We start from the raw sequence: 21,552 nt of genomic DNA on the forward strand, positions 1-21,552 counted from the left end.
TATGAAGCACAGAGGAGAATGGGAATTCCAGAATTTCTAGAGCAAGAAAAAAAATCCTCTGCTTTGTATTTCATGGAGGAATTTTTTTTTAATGGTTGAAATATATAGTGTCCTCCAAGGGCTCATGTGCTGAAGACTTGGTGACTAGCTGATAGCACTAATGAAAGATGACGAATCATTAAGGCTCTAATTTACCAATAGATCATTCTATTGATGAGCTCATAGATGAGTGGACTATCAGGAGGTGGAGTTTAATGAAAAGTCAGTCATTGAGTTTGTTTTTGGTGGGAGTAGATTGTATGTATTCTCTTTGAGAATTGTTATTTTTCTATTTATACTTTGCAGCATTTCTTTATTGAAAATATCCTCATTTTGTATGACTTCTAAGATGTCAGTTATATGGGAAAGAAATGTATACCCCAATTAGAATGCTACCTTGTTATATCTTCTTATAATCATGCATAGGACAGACTTGAACAGATTAAGTTTTGAGGTTGCCTAGAAAAATTACATTGTAGTTATTGGTGCAAAGAAAGCTAAATCACGGTTTCCTGTTTATGACTCTTCGTAATAATACCACTAATTAAAAAAATGTCTGCTATGAACCTGGTGTGAAATTTTACGCCAGACATGATTCTTGAAACTAGTTTTCTACTGTGAAATTAGTTGTATCAGTATTATTGATATGATCATTTCAGACACTGTTCATACTTCCATGAGTCCATCAAAAAGTGAATTTAAATATTTACAATAAAGACAGCAGGAATTAAGGCAGAACATTAGATGGTTACTCTGCTTTTTGGCTTCTGAGATTTGCAACTGGCAGAATATTTTCTTGAAAGTTTCCAACCAAATAACAATGGCCACCTTATATCTTTTCCTAAATTCTTACCACAGTCAGGAAAATAAAAAGGGAGCCAACGGGTAAGTTTCCCGTGCCCTGTACCCATGTACACATGGCAGCACAGACTGTTCTTAGTGAATTATCAAGAGTCATGATGTTGAAATGGAGCAGGTTATAGTGAATGTGGACAGTGTTAGAGGGGAAACAAGGGGAAATGTGGTCATATTTCATTGCATACATGTATGCATGAATAAAATTCTCAAAATCATTTTTTTTATTTCAATTCACTAGTTTCAAAACAGTGTAATCTGGACATGGCAGTGTTCTATACTCATTAACTCAAAGCAGCTGTGGTTGCCTGCACTAAACTTGCACAAGATAAAGCCAGTATGTATTCCAGCATGGTTGGAGGTGGAGGCACATGAGCCACCCTATCCAAACTAAGTTGCTGTTGGCACTTGATAGATGTTGTGGAAGAAAGATTTTAACTTATTTATGGATGCACTCTGGTGGAATGCCCCACACCAATGGGCATAAGGCAGTAATAATTAGACTCAATGAACTATGAAAAATAAGAAAAAAAAACCCATGAAATTAAGAAAGGGTTATGGGACAAGATCTGGGAAGAGTTAGAGGGGAAAATGGTGAATGAAAATGATCAAAATATATTGTATGCATGTATGAGATTCTCAAATAATAAATAAAAATATTACAATTAAAAATGTAAGCATTTAAAATTAAAAATATTAGTAGTGTATTCTGTTCTGGCATGTATAAACATATAAAGTGTTAATAAAGACTGGAGGATAGCTTTCCTTTATGTTTTGAATTTGTGTGTGTGTGTGTGTGTGTGTGTGTGTGTGTGTGTGTGTGTGTGTGTGTGGTTGTATGCAGGTATGTCCCTGTGTATGCAGGCACATATAACTGTATGTGCATATGTGGAAGACACAGCAGGACCTTTCTCTACCACTCTGAACTTTATTCACTTGAGGAAGGGTCTCTCTCTGAATCAGGAGTTCTCCACTTTCAGCTGGGCTGGTTTGCCAGCAGACTTCAGCTATTCTCCTACCTCTGCTCCCATAGCACTGGCATTACAGGCGTGTATGGCAATGCCAGGACACTGGTCCTGGGGATCTTAATTCAGGTTCTAATGCATGTGCAGAAAGCAGTCTTACTTATTGGTCCATCACCCTAACCTTATGCTGAAAACTACTATAATAAAACGTGCATATAACTTAGCTGAGGGATTTATACAGGCGGGGGGGGGGGTGACCCAAGATTTTCATATACTGTCTAGTTTTGTAAAAGAACAGACTTTTAAGGCTATGTGAGGACTTACATAATTTTCAAGTTTTAGATATACTTAGCAGATGGAGAGCCTAATCAAAACTAAACTCAAGTATGGAAAACTTGCATGTATATTTTTTTATTCAGCTTAGAGCCCACACTCAAGGACCCCATTGGATAAATGGTTGTTAAAGAATTTGCATAGCCTGACCTGAATTTGCCCCTCACTAGGGGCTTCAGCTCTGTTCTTATGCTATGTCCCTCAACTCACATTTAGAGAAATGTTTTGCCATCCTGATGATTCCTAAGATCCTTTTGACTCTCCCTAGAACTTGGGGAGGGACTTTGTGGAGTTCAGTGTGCTCAATTCCTTGCACATGGGCTTTGATTCCGTGTCAATCAGACCCATGGCTTGCTTTTATGCCAGTGGCCTGGCTGTTCTGGGACTAGTCCTCCCAAAATTATTTCTAGGTGTTACCTCATTTTGCTCCATTGAAATTTAATGATCTTTTAGTATGACTAAATTAGAGGCATAGTTAATTTTGATGAGCACATCACAGATTATTAGATAAAACTGCACTAGATTCAAGTCTGAAAATTAATATTGAAAGTGTGTGATCAAGTGTTCTGTGTGGGAGACATGTTTTTTACTGTTTCCTCTCTAGCGATTTCCCTGATTACTAGCTGTTCAGTCTTCATGGGTGCAGGGTCGGGTGACAGATGTTACAAAAGCATTCCTGATTTTCATATTTATTTTTTGAATTATGGCACATGAACATAGATAGACATAGTAACCTAAGGATTGGTCTGGTCTTCAAGAGATTCCTTAAGTGGCCAAAGTATTTATATAGCTGGAGACATTGCTAGGAATTACTAATTTTGTTTCCTTTGAACAAAAGGAAGGGAGTGTAGAGAGGCAGTTTAGCCATTTTCCTGATAGAGAATTGTAAGTGATACTCTTCCGAATTTGTTAGAGTCACACTGAATAACCCAAATGGCTCAATCATTCAATCAAGAAACACTACAAAGCCTTCCCAAAGGTAAGAGGATCTGTCCATTGTTTCTTATTAACATGATCCATCCAGACATAAATATTCCTGGATCAACTATGATAGCAATAAGTATAATTAGACACGTTAAATACACATATATGTGTAAATATGTATATATGCATGTATAATGAATTACTCCATTGTATAATTAATGAAATAAACAAATAACAAAGAGATTTCTATAAGGTAGATATTTAAATACTTTTGTAATTTTACTTAGTTGTATTTTGAATTTTTAAGGTTATCCCACAATGGCCATGTATTACTTTATAATCAGAAAAGCTGATTTTAAAATCTATATTTGATGGTAATTGTGTATAAAAAGAAAAGCATAAGAAAATACAACACCGCGTCATTGGCAGCTATTTGCTGGCCATCATTTTGTTGCTGCTCTGAAGTATTCAGTAAATATTTGTTGAGTAAATGAGTGATTTTCTTATTCTTATATTTTTTATTAATTTTTTCATTATTTTAAATATAAACTATAGCTTCCCCTCCCTCTTCTCTTCCTATTCCCTCCCTCTACCTCCCATCTTCTCCCTCTCATCCATTCCTCCTCCATTCAGAAAGAGTCAGGCCTTCCAAGGGAGTCAACAAAGCAAGTCATATCACATTGAGGCAGGACCAAGCTCCCCTGCTGCATCAAGGCGTCCCATCACACACACACACACACACACACACACACACACACACACCCGCACTCCCCATCCCACTAAGACTCTTCCTTATTCTCCTTAACTTTAAGCATTTGTAAGAAGTAATTATATTTTTCTTAAGAAAACTGGTAAAAATCACAAAATTGGACATTGGTGTTAGCCTTAAAAACTAGGCCTTACCCCCTATGAGGAGTGAGTTGGGGATGGGATGAAGGGAGGTTGGAGGGATAGAAAAAGAGGAGGGAGGGGTAACAGTTGTTGGTACATAAAATGAAATAAATTTAAACAAATAAAATTTGATCATGGGGGGAAACTAATCCCATCTTCTCTTCTAAAGTGTTATTAGTCATCATAGCTTAAAATCATTAATAAACATATCATACCTATTTAATATATGCAGGAATCATCAACTATGCAAGTAACCATATCGTGGTCTTTTATAATGAGACACCTGACACACTGGGTTTCTAAATTTTAAATAAGGCCACCTAAATGGAGCCAGTAAAAATCACAGGATTTTCCAGTTGATACATGGGAGTCATAACTTTTCCCCTAATTGTATAGTGTCTTGGGAAGGGGTCTACTTTAGTAACCAGATGTTGATGGTGTACATAAAAGAACTACAGTTGGCCTCAGTTAATACCAGGAACTGAGGCCACAATTATCAGCTTTTCCTTAGCAGTGAGCACATGGAAGGAACATGTGTTTTACCTGGAAATGATTGTGTAACTGTGAAACTCATAGGCTGCAAATTATGTATCAACTATTTTAAAGCAGTAGAAGTAAATGGCTTTGTCTGCGTGTATACCTGTGGCAATGCATACTGAAGCACCAGTATCTACTATAAAATGCGTCTCCTCTCATTTCCTCCATACTTTTCCCTCTGCCTAAAAATTTTAATAGATGACTATTAGACAGATTGTTAATATGCAAAATCATGTAGAACAGTTTGATAATGCCAGAATAATATTCCACACTTCACATTTGTTTTAGTTTAGACATCCTGGAAGTCAACTTGCATATAGGCTAAAAAGAAGAATTAATTTGCTATTTTGTTGATCTTTTTTGATTCATGTCTCTAAATGGCTTATAGGTTCCTGATACACAGACCATAATATACTTACATAATGTGTATTTCATGATATTTATGAAATAACTATTAAGTGAATAAAGATTTTAAACTCCTATAAAATTAAGTTCAAATTAAGTTGATATTGAATATTTATGTTTTGCACATATTTGCCAAACTTATTCTAAAAATAGAATGCAGGCCATACCTTTAGAAACAGAGAGTATGCAACTGTGATATAAATATATCAAAATAGATCATGAGATGGTCATGGTCAATGAATGTTTACTCTCATAAATAAAGGGAGCAGAGTTACAGTTGTTGGAAGACATATTATTTTAAACAAAAGATAAAGAGAGCTTACATTTTCAAGTAAAATTGTGTTGTATAGAAGCAGTTGGCAGTTGATTTATTAAAAAATTCTGGTATCCAGATGTTTGCTTATAAAATGAAACTGGGAGTCCCTACATTCTTAAAAATTCATTATTATCTTTTCAGGATAAGCAAACAATAAAATATAAATAATCCATATATATTGTTTGATTTTTTAGATCTAAAAATGTGTGTGTGTGTGGATATCTAAATGTCTATGCTCTAAATTTTAAAGGCTTTAGGGAGGAAAAACAGCTATGGTTTTAATAGAAGATTTACCAAACTGTTTAAATTACTGTTAACTTTAAATACATTTAAAATATCTATGCCCTCCAGGTAAGCTTATTTAATAGGTTAATTTATTCTCATATTATATAATCAAAACAGGACTCAGGCAAACTATATTTGAACTGAGATTAACATAATGACATCCCTGTAACAGAAAGTCTTATCAGCTCCCTGCAATTATCAAATGTTCCAATTTAACTGACAGTCAAACAATAAAGAGGACAATTATAAAAATTCCAAAGTATTGTGAAAACATTTTTACTTTATTATGCTGCAGTCTTGGGGGAAGGGGAATTATCATTCTCTCCTAGCAATATGAAATGATTTCTAGTTAAAGGTTACATGTAATAAGAATCAGGTTTTGTTTTATATGGGAATCCAAGAGGAAATACTATTTCCTTCTGGTAATGTGCATAGTTGGAAAAGAGAAGAAATGAGATTAAAATAGATGTGTGGAGCAAAATTTGAAGGACACATAAATAAATAAATAAGTAAATTAGTGTTCAGAGATTTTTCCCAAATTGGGATCCATTGTACCCACACACAGTGAGAGAATTTGCAGTGTTAAAAGGCCTCAGCCCACAGTTTTTGCCCGACTCTGTTTGCCAAGACAGAAGGGAGCAGGGAATTCTTGCAATTTTTGCTTCAGAGAATATGCAAAAGACAAAAAAAAATGCCATCAACACTAACACTTGATCAAAACAAAAAGATAAAGACAGGCTCATCCATAGCAAATGTTGCATATATTTTGTCCAGTTAAACCACTTTGCATGAAGGGCAAGAAGTTTGGGGGAACTAGGGGACAGGAGTATTAGGCCAAATATGAACTGAACCTGAATCTTGTACAAGCCACATAGCCTCTGTGCCTTGAGATCCTTAATTAAAATACTCTCCTAATGCCTGCTAACTAGCTTTCTATGAGAATGGAGAACTGGGCAAAATAATATGCAATAGACCTTCCAAGACTTGAATATTCTATAGTTATATAAAATTTCTGAAGAAACTAAGCCAAAAATATTAGAAGCAGGGGGCTGGAGAGATGGCTCAGAGTTTAAGAGCACCTAATGCTCTTCCAGAGGTCCTGAGTTCAATTCCCAGCAACCACATGGTGGCTCACAACCATCTGTAATGAGATCTGGTGCCCTCTTCTGTATACATAATAAATAAATAAATCTTAAAAACAAACAAACAACTTATTAAAAAATATTAGAAGCATGTATAATACAGAATTTACATCCTAGTCATATTTTTCCACCTTAATCCTTGAACAAAATTTCTGTATCCTGCCTTTATAATGCATTTATACATAGAAATATCAATATGTAAGAAATTAGATGTGATCACTGTATAATGAAGCAGGACTCATTCCTTAGTAAACTAAGGCAACATTCTGAACTACTAGCATTGCTTCAAAGGAAGGGTTGGTTATGTGTCTGAGTGGAGGACACTCTCCTCCAACAAGCATAGATGGTCTTGCTATTGTATATGACCACAGCCTCAAAATCATGGCCCTGTTCCTCTCTCCTGTAAAGCCTTTCTGTTTAGCAGGGCCACAGATCATTTAGTATGTGGTTGTTTTCTTCATATAATTTAATGTAGTTAATTGTGTCATTTATCACTTTCCCAGAAACACATAGATGAAAATACTTTATTTGCTAAAGCACCTTTATCATGGTTGTTATAGAGTACTAAACACGTGTAGTCAATAAATGTTTATGGAGTGAATATAATACTCATATCTAATTTTTAATTTTTCTCTCCATAATAGTTAACTTTCACTTATTAAATAAAAAAGTTTAAGTGCTAAAGTACTAAGCCCTCAAGCTGGGTAGTGGTGGTGCACGCCTTTAATCCCAGCACTCAGGAGGCAAAGCTAAGTAGATCTCTGTGAGTTTGAGGCCAGCCTGGTCTACAGAGCAAGATCCAGGACAGGCACCAAACAATACAGAGAAATCCTGTCTCCATCCTCACCCCCCCAAAAAAGAACTGTGCCCTCCTCTATTATAGCTATATAGTATAGTGGTCCTAGAAGGGATTTAGGGAAAACAAACAAAAGAATTTTAATAGGAAAATGCTTATGAAACAATGGTTCATCTATTAGATCAATACATCATATAGTATGCTAAGATAAATCACTATACCACATCACCCTTTTTTTTGTATTGTAGAGATTGAAACAGCTCCTTTCACAGGCTAGACAAGCATTTCCCATGAGTAATAGCTTCAGCTCAAGACTTGCTATGTAGCTCAGGCTGGCCTTGACATCGTAATCCTCTTGCCTCTGTCTCCTAAGAACTAAGATTCAGGTGTCCACAGCTACAATTAGCAACTTCACTATATTTTAAATAAGCTAATAAATCATAATTTAGTTTCTTGGTGGTTTAAGACTGTGTCAACAAAAATTAATTCCCATATTTCTTGCAATTTGAAGTGATAAATCTTGGTCTAAAGCCAAATGTCTTAACTGAAATCTTATTGTATACCCAATAACTACATGTTCTAAAGCAACTTAACTTCAAAATGATATGGTGTCACTCTCATTAAAATAATAATTTGATAATAGCATATATCATATGCATAATAAAAATGAAATGAGAAAACGTACATAATATACACAGCTGAGTCATGTAAGAAGTGAACAAAGATAACTTTAAATATATCACTTTAATTATAAATCTAAGTACATCTCCAATGTCAACTGAATTAGCAAATGCCCTCAAGAGGTACAGAAACAGTATTTATATATTTATATATATTATATATTGTTTTTATATAGATATAGATATCCCTTTTAAGGCAGAGAGAGATGGTAGGACAAAAGAGACAGAGGCAGAGTGGAAGTAAAAGTGAGAGAGAATATGAAGGATCTGTTATGAGACTGAGAGGTCTCACTTTTGTGGGCTGAAGGTCCAGAAAAGCCAGTTGTGATTTAACAACATACTTTATGATCTCAGAAACAGAGGAGCCAATGATATATGTTCCAGTGTGAATCAAATGTTCAAGAGCTTGTGGCTGATGATATAAGTTCTGGTCTATACAAAGACACAAAAATGAAGAGCATCATTGCAAAAGGTAGAAGACAACACATGTCCCATTTCAGAAAAAAAGTAATGTCTTTCTTCCATCCTTTTGTTATATTCATGCTTTTGAGAGTTTGCTCAGAACTCACTACACCAGTGAGAAAGCCTTTCTTTTTTTAGTCTACTATCTCAAATACTAATATCTGCTTCAAAATCTGTAATAGATACACTCAGAAATGTTTTATCAACTACCTTAGCATTCCTTAAGTCAGCTAGGTTGACAAATGAAATTAACCATCACAATAATCATAGTAGATACAAAGAACTGAAAAGGTTGCCAATTGTATTTACTCCTGCTCAAAAGCTCAATTTGACTTAAAGATATTATGAACATGTATTCATGAGTATTAAACTAAACTCCAAGATTTATCAGTGTGTATGTATAAGTGTTATATTCATCTGTTTATTTTAGGCACAGTGATCACTCCAGAATGTACCTCTGTCATATTAAAAATTTGAATATGTTTTATTTGTGGTCATAATAATTGAGTAGCTAAAATGGCTTCTGGGCTAGAGATCTAGGGTGCAATTTTTGTCTAATGGAAAAAAATAGCTCTATATGACAAGAAACATCTATATCCTAAAAAAAAAAATTCAAAATTTCTGCTCCATCCTTTTGTGAGAAAATTTTGTTTATACTCACTTAAGCATAGATCCCAATTTCTTTTTATACATGGACAAAATGTTTTATTTAATGCGTTTTGCTGTAGATATTGCTCTGTATGCTGTGAATGTGTTGCTCTGATTGGTTAATAAATAAAATGCTGATTGGCCAGTAGCCAGACAGGAAGTATAGGTGGGACAAGCAGAGAAGAGAATTCTGAGAAGAGTCAGGAGTCTCCAGCCAGACACAGAGGAAGCAAGATGTGAAGGCAGAACTGAGAAAAGTTACCACCACGTGGTTAAATATAAATAAGAATTATGGTTTACTTTAAGTATAAGAGCTAGTCAATAATAAGTCTAAGCTAATGGCTGAGCAGTTTTAATTAACTCTGTGTGTTTAGGTGGATCCAAGTGCCTGCAGGGCTGTGAGAGCCAGGCAAGACCAGGAAAACTTCAGCTACAAATAGCGCCTGATGTGGGGCTTGACAAATGTAGACAAATTTCTAAACAGTCTTATTAAATAAGAAACACAGAGTCAAATACAGGGGCAATAGCTGAAGAGATCAGAGAAATAGCGAATAGCCATGACTAGCCTTAGCTTACTGCCATGTCATAGCTTCCTCAGAGAAAGCTTCTTCCTGTCTAACCTGCACTTTTATTGTCTTCCTGTTCTGCCTTCTCATTGGCTCTAAGCCCAGCCATATCACTTCCTCATCACTGCCTGTGTATACAGATCTCCAGGTCTCTATGGTTGGTACTGGGATTAAAGGCATGTATCACCATGCTTGGCTGTGTCCTTGACCACACAGAGACTCTGCCTGCCATGTGATCAGATTAAGGGCATATGCTACCACAGACTGACTTCTGTTTATGGCTCACTATGTGACCTCTGATCTCTGGGCAAACTTTATTTATTAGCATACAAATAAAATATCACATTTCAGCACAAATAAAATATCACCACAGTTGAATGAGGCTCTATCTGTGGCTTCAAGTAACTGGTTTTATAAAATTTTGAAAAAAACCTATAAAATTTTGAAGTTCTTTCCTGGAGTCTTAAAAGCCCAAATTCATTACATAAAATACCCTTCCACATAGGAATGGCCTAAATTATAAAAATATAAAGACTTTAATTATTTATGAATACCTCATATATGAATATCTATATCCACATATATTTATGACTATAAATATAACCATAAATTGTATTTTAAATGACTGAATAGACTAAGGGCATGGGCATGTAAATCCTAAAAATCATGCTTAGTATTATACATTATATCACAAATTATCAGGTTGCATGAAAACTTCTGTCTTAAAATGACTCCTTGCTAGGGAAGTCATGCAGGAGTAGGAACAAACAAGAAAAATTTCATAAAACAGTTCCCACATTTACAGCTTCCTGCAGCACTGGTCACAAGCTTCTAGAGAAGGCAGAAGATCCTTCTAAACTTATTTAATCAGTCATGATTGCTACATCCAAATAGCGTCAGAACCAGTTTAAAACTCATTTTACCATTTATCAATTATCCATTCAGTAACTTTCACCTTACCACTATTAGCTACCTAGTGCCTCACAGCAAATTGCTCTAAAGTAGTATGTATGTTATATACCTCATATAGTTCTTGGGAAATAAGGATCCAGTGTGGTTCTGGGCTAGGGAGTAGGATCTCAGGAGGTTGCAACCATGCTTGCATGGGAGCTTCCAGTTCCAAAGGACCAGGGGTGTATAGAATTGTCTAATAATCTCTAGGCAGAGTTCAGCCCATCTTCAACAGAACTGCTAGATGGGCAACCATGTTTTTCTCAGAGCAATTTATCTAAGAGAGAGCAAAGCATAGGCCAAAACATCTCTTAGAGTTTAGCTTCAGAAGTGATCAATGGTCACTTCTACTGTAGACTGTTGGTAACACAGCCATGAGAGATTGGTAACAGAGCCAAAAGAGGTTGGTAACACAGGATGAGAGGTTGGTAACTAGCTGTTGGTAACACAGCCATGAAACGTTGGTAACTGTTGGTAATATAGTCCATTCTTCGTGCAGTATGAGAAGACTACACAAAATCATAAATACTTAGAAATTCCTCACAGAGGTCTCATTTCAAACCACATAGAAGGTCAAATGGCAGCTTTTCTCAGAGAGACTACATTCTAACAACTTCCTTTTAGTAAGTAGACAGTGAATTGAACTTAGTATTTTCACTTCAGATATTGAAAACAGGGCATCCATCATTTTTATAATGTCTGGATGTAGATCCAAGATTTTGTGAATTTCTTTATACAGAAACACTCTGTCTAACCTTGGATCAAAAACAGGACTGTCTGCTGTGTGGTTGGCTTTAGATTAGAGTGGGGATTGAGATAAAGTTAGTTTTCAAACTTTACTGCTAATCACATAGTTCTTAAACAGATATAGAAGTTACAATAAACATCCTTCAATTTCTATTTTGAAAGTGGATCAATAAAGTAGTGAGAGGCAAATCCATGGTACTCTGGGGCTCGCATTTCCTTTATCTTACAAACCTGAAAAAACCTGGTCTTCTTTCTCATATACTACCACCTGCTTAGGTTGACTTGACTGAGGGTAGGACATACATCTCTGATTTTGTCATTAAAGTCCAAGGAAAAAATGGGCTCCACATAGAATATATTTGTCTCACTAAGTGAGGAAAAATAATTAATCACTCTAAAGAATTCTGAAAAGCTTGAGTGTAGATGGACACTTTAGCCAAAGAGCAGCACAGTATTTGTTTCCATTGTGCTTGAGGCTGGCTGAGGTGAGTTCCCCTGTGTGCTGAGAGGTTAACAACTGAACACAAACATATCAGCAATTGTACTTACTGTGTAAACACATCCATACCTTACTACTAACACAGTAAATCAGACAGTCAGAAAACATTACAGTGGAGTCTGCAGGAAGCATGGTTGATACAGAAGATGAACTGGTGTCTAAACAACATTTCAAGGCTGATTTAGTCTAAAATATATTTTTAGTGACTACATTATTCTCTTTCAGTCAAACTTATATTGTATGTGATCACCATGACATTTCTAAATTTTAATAGGTCATTTTTGATACTTAAGCAAAAATAAATGATATAAATTTAAATGTATACGTTCATTAAAATCAAAATTTTAAAATTTTATAATAATCCTTTAGGTCACTTCAAAAGAATGTTCTCAAATTTCATCTTAGCTTTGATAAGAGTAATAAATGAGTGCATTTAAAGAGAATGAATAAGGATAGCAAAATTAAAAAAATCAAATGCACACAGATTACATAATCACATGAGAAGAACTTGTTGGGATGTACATTTAGAATCCTCTACAAGGTCCAAAATTATAAAGGTAACTAGTACAACTTCTAGTTACTATAAAAATAAAATAGAAGTGTATTAATAATGATCTTATTCCAAACTCAATTACATGTAAGGCATGAGAAAATATGAAAAGCATTTAGAGAGAGATCCAAATGAACTGAGTATTATGAGTAGAGCATCTGAAGGGTACTTGAACACCATGTTTCGGAAGAGTCTTAATGGTCTTTGAGAGGCTCTACTTTATGCATATTTTAAAAGCCATGTCTTCAAAAAAAGAGTATAAGAAAAAAGTTTTGATACTTATGTAGTCAGATAGAAAACTCTGAGAAAAGATAATCAAATATCAAACTTCACTGTCAAGAATGACAGCCTTTAAAATGGGATAGACTCTTATTTGGTTAATAAATGTCAAATTATACCTAGAGACACTGAAACAAGTTGAATGCTTTGCAAAGATGCTTTGTTAATTTTGTTTTGGGCATTATTTTCTTTCTTCTTTGACAATTTCATACATGTACACAATATATTTTGATTCTGCATTCCCCTTCCTACTCCCCTTTCTATCTTCCCCAACATGTACTTTTAAAATGGGTGACAAGAGCTGGGCAGTGGTGGCGCATGCCTTTAATCCCAGCACTCAGGAGGCAGAGCCAGGTGGATCTCTGTGAATTTGAGGCCAGCCTGGTCTACAGAGCGAGTTCCAGGACAGGCACCAAAAACTACAGAGAGAAACCCTATCTTGAAAAACAAAAATAAATAAATAAATAAACAGAAAAATAGGTAAAATAAAATGGGTGACAAAGCAGGTGTTAGTACTGACCATATCATTTAGATATCCTGCGTGTTATAATGGTAAGTAGAATTCATTATGTGAAATATTGTAAATTACATACTTTCAAGAAGTAGAACTTAAAATCTTCGTTCATTATCCATGGTTTGAACTAATTAGAAAGAAAACTTATAGTAATACAATAATATGATTTCATTAAAATGGCCATTGCCTTGAGAAAGGTATATATAATCACCTATTTGTATTCCCAAAATGGTTTCCATGAAATATAATGGCTCATATATTCCTTTAAGGCAACTCCCATTAAAACTCCGTTAATTATAGGGCTAATATATTCTTTAGTATAATCTATACCTTCCATATTGAAAGCTAACCAAGGACAAACAAAAAAACTTAATTTAGGACAAGAAGTTTGACGGTGAGTGTGAGAAAGAGGGGGAGGGAGGGGAGGCAGAGGGTCAGGTTGTTGAAGGGCAGGTGGCTTATAAGGAAAAATAACAGAGGCATTTTTAAAAGGGGAGCTTCACTAAACAGCCTTTCTAAATATGCTTACTTAGATTCATATTCTTAAAAATTGAAGACTGTTTTCTACATAGTCTAAGACTATAAAATTACCATTAGAAGAAATTATATGTGAAAATTAAGCAAATTATAATTATGAAGGACATATTCAGCAGTCATTACACTAAAACACTGCTAGATTATAAATTATGGTGTTAAAAATACAGATGAGAAAGGAGAATCTCAAGGGAGGCATAGTCCTAACAGTAATCTGTTAGCCACTTAAGCTAAAGCTTTCGAATCTCTAGTAACTGTTCCTTGGTCCTGCTGATGGCACATCTCCAAATCTACGGAGTCAAAGCAATAAACATGAGTGCTTACACCCTCAAGCATTAACATGGGAGCACAACACAGACTCCCAAAGCTAGCTCTCCTCAAGTGTTTACAGTTAAGGAGTTACTCAGATTCAGAAATTGATCTCTTTTAAGGGAAATACTTCAATTCTCTTGTCAAATTCATAACAACTATGATCAAAATGATGCAAGGCTCTGGTCATTTTCCCAAAAAGGTTGAAGGAAAAAGTCAGCCTAGAAACTCATGATGAAAGAGTCCTCAACCTAGGGCATCAGCCATATTTCCTTTTTGTTTATTGTGACAAAATATCAGAAAACTGGCTCTAAACACTAAAAACAAATCTTTAGCCTAAAACAGGTCAAGTTCTAGTAATCTTAGGTAGAAAATTACAAGATAAGATAAATAGCAACCAGAGTGTTGACTAATTTATAGGACCATAAACCTTCAAATTAAATGCCTCTTTTCATCTAAAAAAATGTCTTTCCCTCTTCTTCCTCTAGAGTACCACTGAGCTGAGCACATTAATTTGCTTTTCTATACACCAGCCCAATGGAATTCCAGTGACATGTCACTCTGTGACTCTAATTTATTTAGCAGTGATGGGCGTTGAAATTATGGCACATACAGTGGGTACTCTACTGCTGAGCCACAACCTCCAGACCGACACTCACCTTATATGCAAAGTTTAATATACAAGTTTTAATACTTACAAAGAAATGGATCTTTTAAAAAATATTACCAAAATAAAAGTTTAATATTTTTGTTGTTTACATATACCTTCTTATTTCCCTTGATAACTTTACTTAGGTATAGATGTTAAGCAATAATGACGTACATTTACAATGTACAATGTGATGGGTTTTGACAGTTTGTCCATGAAAACATTACACATCAAAATTCTAGGCATTTCCCTCACCCTTAATTGTTTAATCCATTACCTCTTGCTCCTAACACTAACACACTTTCCTACAAAACTATCAACCTCCTTTGGTTGCTATGGGTTGCTCTACATTTTCTCGAATTGAATATAATCAGATTTATGTAACATCTAGCCCCTTTTGTCTGGCTTCATTCATCCATCAGAATTATGTCATTTATACATTTTCATGTATTTCACTAGTTTTAAGGATTTTTGGTTTTTCTTTTGTTTTTATTGTACATCAATATATCAGAACATATTTCTTCCATCCACCTGTAGTTGGTCATTTGAGTCTCCCCTCTTAGGTCAACAGCAGTGTCTGTTTATGCTGAATGGTACAATGTATGTTTATTCTTTTTGAGAGAGTGAAAAACTTTTTTCGAAGACTGTACCACAATTCAATTTTGCACCAGAAGAATGGTGGTTTTCCAGTGGTTGCATGTCCCTGCTAACATGTGGGATGGCCAGCCTTCTAATATTAGCCATTTAGAAATGTTAATACCCCATTTTGGATTGGTGTACAATTCCCTAATGCCTTTAACAGAACTGGGGACCACTGAAAACACTCTCTTTATACTTTATGTATTTTTTTAAATGTGTATGCAGTACAGTATGTAGTTTTATGAATTTTGACATATTGTATGACACTTGTATACACACTTAACAAATATGCTAATCAAGACACAGAACTGGTCCACGGCTCTAAGAATCCCTTGTGCAGCTTCTTTGCCCTGGAACTCAGACAAAAACCTTCAGCTCAACTAGTCACAAGCCTGGTTCTATTGGATTGTTTCTCCTCTTCTCAACTGTCACTTCAGCAGAGCCACACAACACATGGCTCTGAATCTGGCTCCTTTGTTTATCATGATGTATCTGAGATTCGTCCACGTCGTTTTGCTTAGTAATAGTTTATTTCTATTTATTTTTGAGTATCATTATATAGCTACATGTAATTTTGCTTATCCATTCACCAATTAAAAGCCATTTATGTTGTTTTCAGATCTTACAAACTATGAATGATGCTGTTATATACATCCATACATACATATAGGTTTTGTATAAAAATTATATATATATATATATATACATATATATATATATACATATATACATATAACAACAATTAAAGAAAAAGGGCCATTAATTTGAAAACAACAAGGGGGCTACATTGGAAGTTTTGAGGGGGAAAGAAAAGGTGAAATGATGTAATTATAATATCAAAATATAAAGAAACAACTTTTAAAATTTTTATTTTCAGTTACATATAAAAATTATTTCATTTATCTTCAGTAACCACCTAGGAGAGGATGGCTAAATTTAGTGGATAGAACATAATAAACATAATAAGAAAGTCTGAAAATATTTCCAAGGTGATTCAACCATCTTGCATTTTCACCAGCAGTATACACTCCACATCCTTGTCAAACTTCACACAGATAGTTTTTAATATCAAAAGTATTTTATCCTTTTCAATAAATAAGCAGCATTCCTTCACTATAGTTCTAATGTTCATTTCTTTTGTAACTAATGATACCAATCACATTTTCATTCACATGGTTGCCAACTATACACTTTGTTTATTTGGCTTGAACCAATAGGTAAAGTTAATTCATAGGACAGATTTTTCAGTAAATACTGTTGGAAATTTAGACATAAAATGAAATTTAAAATTTTAATGTATACATTGAGTTACATACAAAAAATTATTAAAAACCAATTATATACTAAAATATAAATCTTAAAGCTGAACTTTTTATAAAAGAACATCTTTGCAACCACAAGTTCAGCCAGTATTTCCTGAAAATTACAGAAAAAGCATAGCCATAAAGAAATACAAGAAGTCCATTGGACTTCACCAAATAAAAAATCTTTTCAAAAGGTACAATTTAAGAGAAGCTAAAACCTGCATTCAAAACATGTATGTGATGCAGGATCTGTGTCCAGAAATATCAACAGAGCTCTAAAGCTTAACAATAATCAAAACAAAATGAAAATGGCCAAAGTACTTGAACAGACTTCACCAAATAAAAGTTAAAATTGCAAATACAAAGATATCAAATACGATTAGTTACTTTGAAAATGCAAATTGGAGCCATAAAGGGATACCGTTAGATAAATACTTGCTAGGCTTGCTAAACATAGAAACACTGATCATAGGAAGTGGTAATACAGCTGTGGAAACAACAGTTTTCATATCCCTATTGGTGGGGGAAATGGAATGGCAAGATCCTCACAGAACCACTGCGGCCAAGGAATGTTCATGTCTTTTGGTAGTACTGCTCATGGATGTCCACAGAGGCTTTACATGAATAATCCAACATGAAAACAACACAAACGTCCACCATCCAGAAATAGTTCAGCACACTATGATTCCACTATACTAGTGAGGGCACAAAAGCACAAAATACACACTTTTAGACCTGTAGACATAATACCTAGGAAGTAAAGAAGATGCTCTAGAAGATGAGGCAGTGTTTCTTCCTTCTCTTTAGAAGATGAAGCTAACATCTTACCGATATACTTATAGCCTTCTTCTCCATCCACTATGGGTCTCAGCCACGTGGACCGGAGTCTTGTGCCAATGTTCACTTTGGCACCTAGAGGAGGGTAGAGTGTAAATAACAGCTCAATTGCGTTGGACTTTTTGATTACTTCAGAGTATTTTCCTTGGCTATCTGTAAAAAAGAAGAGAGAATTGTTTTTTTTTAAGTTTTACACATTTTATATGTCTTACATATATTCTATAAAAGATGAAAACTAAAAACTACTTAACAATTTTAGTGGTAACCATTACTTTAACAAAAGTCATATAGCTCATACAGTCCTGACAAAAATGTATGAAGTAAGGGATTTGCCAATATTGGGCTCAGATACTATCATTTTAAAGCAGTGATTGCCAAAGCTAAACAAAAATTAAAATAAGTCATGAACTGCATTACACTCTACATTCCATAACACAGATGAACATTTTTAATTTTTTAATTGCCATTTAACAGTAATTCTGACAAAATGTTAAATCAACAAAGTTTTATAAACTGGCAATGAAGAAGGAAGAACTAGCATCTCTACACCAACTTAAAAAGAAAACAGATACACCAAGATTCCTTTTCTTCACACTTGTAGTAGAGCAAAAATTGCCCTCAAGTTCTTCAAGATAGTACCACATCACATTTTCAAAACACATCCCTAAGGATGTCCTATTTCCATACACATGAAGAAACAGGCTCCCAGAAATTACAGAACGTGTCCATATCTTACTCCATGTAAGTGTCATATTATAGCAAAGGAACCCTTGTCAACTAAGCATGACCTGTATTCAGAAGTACATCAGGAAGTGGAAACGGAAATCAAAACGTATCTGAATTATCCAAGTCACTGTCCTAAATCTTAATGGCTTCTGAGAAACTAAAAGGGGAGGAGATTTAATTGGGAAGAGGTGAAGAAGGATAATACAGAAGAGTAAAGGGAAGGAGAGAGAATTTTTTAAGACATTGGAAAAAGACATAGGAAATCTTTATTTTATATTTATCTAAAAATTACAAATGGTACATATAAGAATATGTGTGTATATATAGTTTTAAAATGAAATTACATCACTTGAGGTCAAAAATACTTCCCCTAAGAGCCATAGATTATCTAACAAAAACCTAGTACTAGGCTAAAAATCCTTCTCCTAATTAGTTGGTCAGAGGACTCCAAGAAACCCCTAAAACAGTATTGTCTATTGCTATTGCCCTTGGTTGCCTCCCAGAACTTGACGATAAGTCACTATTGCTGAAGACACCAGTTTGGACATAGAATTCAGAGGGTTGGAGCTGAAACTGACCTCAAAGCCTCCTCCGCTAAGACTAGCTTTTGCAATACAAAAGGTGGCATGCAAGCTACTAAGGGAGGAAAGTAATCAGCAGTCCTACTCATCTCTGATGTTTATGAACCACAACGGTGATCTGATATTGCTAAAGGTACGATAGTGGTACTAACATGGTGGCAGTAACCAACAGCTCTCTAATGAGCTCAAGGCACACTTAATAGGAGGAACACTATGCCTGGTACTGTAACCCTAGAAAACTACACATAGCTAGTGAGGTTATGGGTCTTAGAAGATGAGCTATTACAGCCACTTTTCTAAAATATTATAATGCCTAATTACATCCTAATTACTTATCTGTACACCCACAGTTAAGTGAAATGTCATCCTTCACCAAAGAAGCTTCTTTTTACAGCAGCAGATCATTACAGAAATCTACAACTAATCAAAATACAGAGAACAACTGACTGTGGAATGTCTGGCCCCAGTTGACAAATGTACAATACTACTACACCCAAGACTCAGGGAACAAGGCGGGAAGATTGCAAGAACCAGAGAACAAGAAAGCATGCTGTGAGATGGTGCCTTCTAGATGTCATAGGCACACCCATAAAATCTCAACAACTTGGCTGCCTAAAGCAGACCTGAACAAGTCCAACAACAGTCAACATCCCAAGGCAGACAGAAGAAATCTCACAGGTTTCCACCCCTTGATGAAAAGTTACAGGATAGAGAGGGAGAATCAGTGCTTGGCAGTGTAGGGGTAATGAGCCTTCTGAGTAGCTAACTGATACTGGACGGTCAGTCCTAGAAACATAAACAGGCAGGCAACACGATTGAGACCCATCAAGTTGTTGGGTTATATGTTGATTCATTCATATGCATACGTAACATCAGTGGCTAAAAGAAGAGGAGGCTTTGAATTGGTAGGGAGGATCAGCTATGGGAGGGTTAGGAAAGAGGAGGGGAGAAATTATATAATTAGATTTTAATTAGACTTTTTAATTTTGAAGTTAGTTAATATTTATTCTGGCAAAATTCTAATTAGATTTTTTTTTAAGAAAAGAAATATTTAAGAAAACCCTCATGGAATGCCTTATCATGTTTTGCTTCTTTCCTTTCCTCTTATTTTTCTTTTTTTGTTAAAAATCCCTTTCATCGGTGGGGGTAAATAAGCACAAGAAAGTTTCACATAATTAAGAATGCAGATTTGTTAGTAGGCAGAGAACCAAATGTCAGCCTGCTACCTTACAGCTCCAAGTCCTGCTTTCATTGTCTTTCCTGCAAGGCCAGGGCTCCCTCCACATGGGATCATTTTAGCATCAACCTCAGAGGTCAGTGAAGGTTCTGGGGTGTCTCTAAAAAGGTACCTAATGCAAAGTCACCAGCCAGGTAGGACAGTTTCCTCACCATTCTCCTCCTCTATTCCACAGTGCACTTTGGGCTTCACAGTGTGGCATCACTCCACAGACAGTTTCTTCTAGAACCCCAGAAAGTGGCTTCACATGAGATGCACAAGCATACTACCTCAGTATTGTCCAACATTCCCTGAGCTGGAGCGGCACCATCACTGAGATGTCAGTCTGAAGATTCAGAGGTTTAGTCCATTATCATCATGGCAGGATATGGTGATGTGCAGGCAGATGTGGTACTGGAGAAGGTGCTAAGAGTTCTACATTTTGATCCACAGGCAGCAGGAAACTGTGTCACACTGGGCATAGCATGAGCATTTGAGACCTCAAAGTCCACCTCCACAGTGATACACTTCCTCCAACAAGTCTATACCTACTCCAACAAGGTCACACCTCATAATAGTGCCACTCCCTATGGGCCAAACATTCACACACTTGAGCCTATGGGGGCCATTCCTATTCAAAACACCACAATAATACTATGATTAATCTTAAATGCTCCAGTTTAATGACATGCTCTTCCCTTTCTCTTAATTCAGTGTCCCAGGATGTTCAGATTAAAGCCATTCACATGACTTGATGTTCCTCTCATTTTAGTCTCATGATTTCAAAATCATGACAACAATATAGTAACAAAAAAAAAAATGTAAGCACACAGTAGCAGCTTTCACTGGGCCCATCATACAGGATTCACAAGAAATTGCATTTTACTTTGCTTGGAAAGAGTGTGCAATAAATTTACTTCCTACATTGGAAGTAAAACCCTTCCAATTCAGTTGTAAATACTGTTATTGATAAATTAAATTTGAATTAGGCAGTTCTCTTGCTTTACTTATCACAAAATCAATTCCATTTAGATGTATGTGTATACATAGACATATTAAATTTTGTGTATACATACCCTAAAGGATAAGGGAGAAATTTAATCAATCTTCTTTAGTCATTAATACTATTGTCAATTTCAAAATGCATATTCTCAGGGAAACTGCAATTGCATATAGTTTAATATTTTCAATATTAGTTTCTCATGCTATTTTAGTACCAGAGCAAAACCTGTATGATGGAATAAACAGAGATATAGCTATCCTCAACAGTTACATCAGCCTGTTAAGGAAAATGTGCACATGTGTGTGGAACATTTGTCTAATGATGCAAAAATGTGTTGCATTCTTTTATGTTGCATGTCTTTAACTCTGGT

At 35.3% G+C, this 21,552-nt stretch overlaps 1 protein-coding gene across 11 annotated transcripts in view; it reads right to left on the reverse strand.

The window, feature by feature from the left end:
• Nucleotides 1-21,552, reverse strand: part of Iqcm (IQ motif containing M) — a 471,750-nt gene that overhangs the window by 42,379 nt on the left and 407,819 nt on the right. For all 11 annotated transcript variants that reach the window (XM_042277514.2, XM_076571981.1, XM_076571978.1 and 8 more), the window contains one exon: nucleotides 17,648-17,809. In XM_042277514.2, coding sequence (XP_042133448.1) covers nucleotides 17,648-17,809 — 162 coding nt within the window. The remainder of the gene's footprint in view (nucleotides 1-17,647; nucleotides 17,810-21,552) is intronic.

This window comes from Peromyscus maniculatus, chromosome 5 (genome assembly GCF_049852395.1).
Source record: "Peromyscus maniculatus bairdii isolate BWxNUB_F1_BW_parent chromosome 5, HU_Pman_BW_mat_3.1, whole genome shotgun sequence".
NCBI classification, from domain to species: domain Eukaryota; kingdom Metazoa; phylum Chordata; class Mammalia; order Rodentia; family Cricetidae; genus Peromyscus; species Peromyscus maniculatus.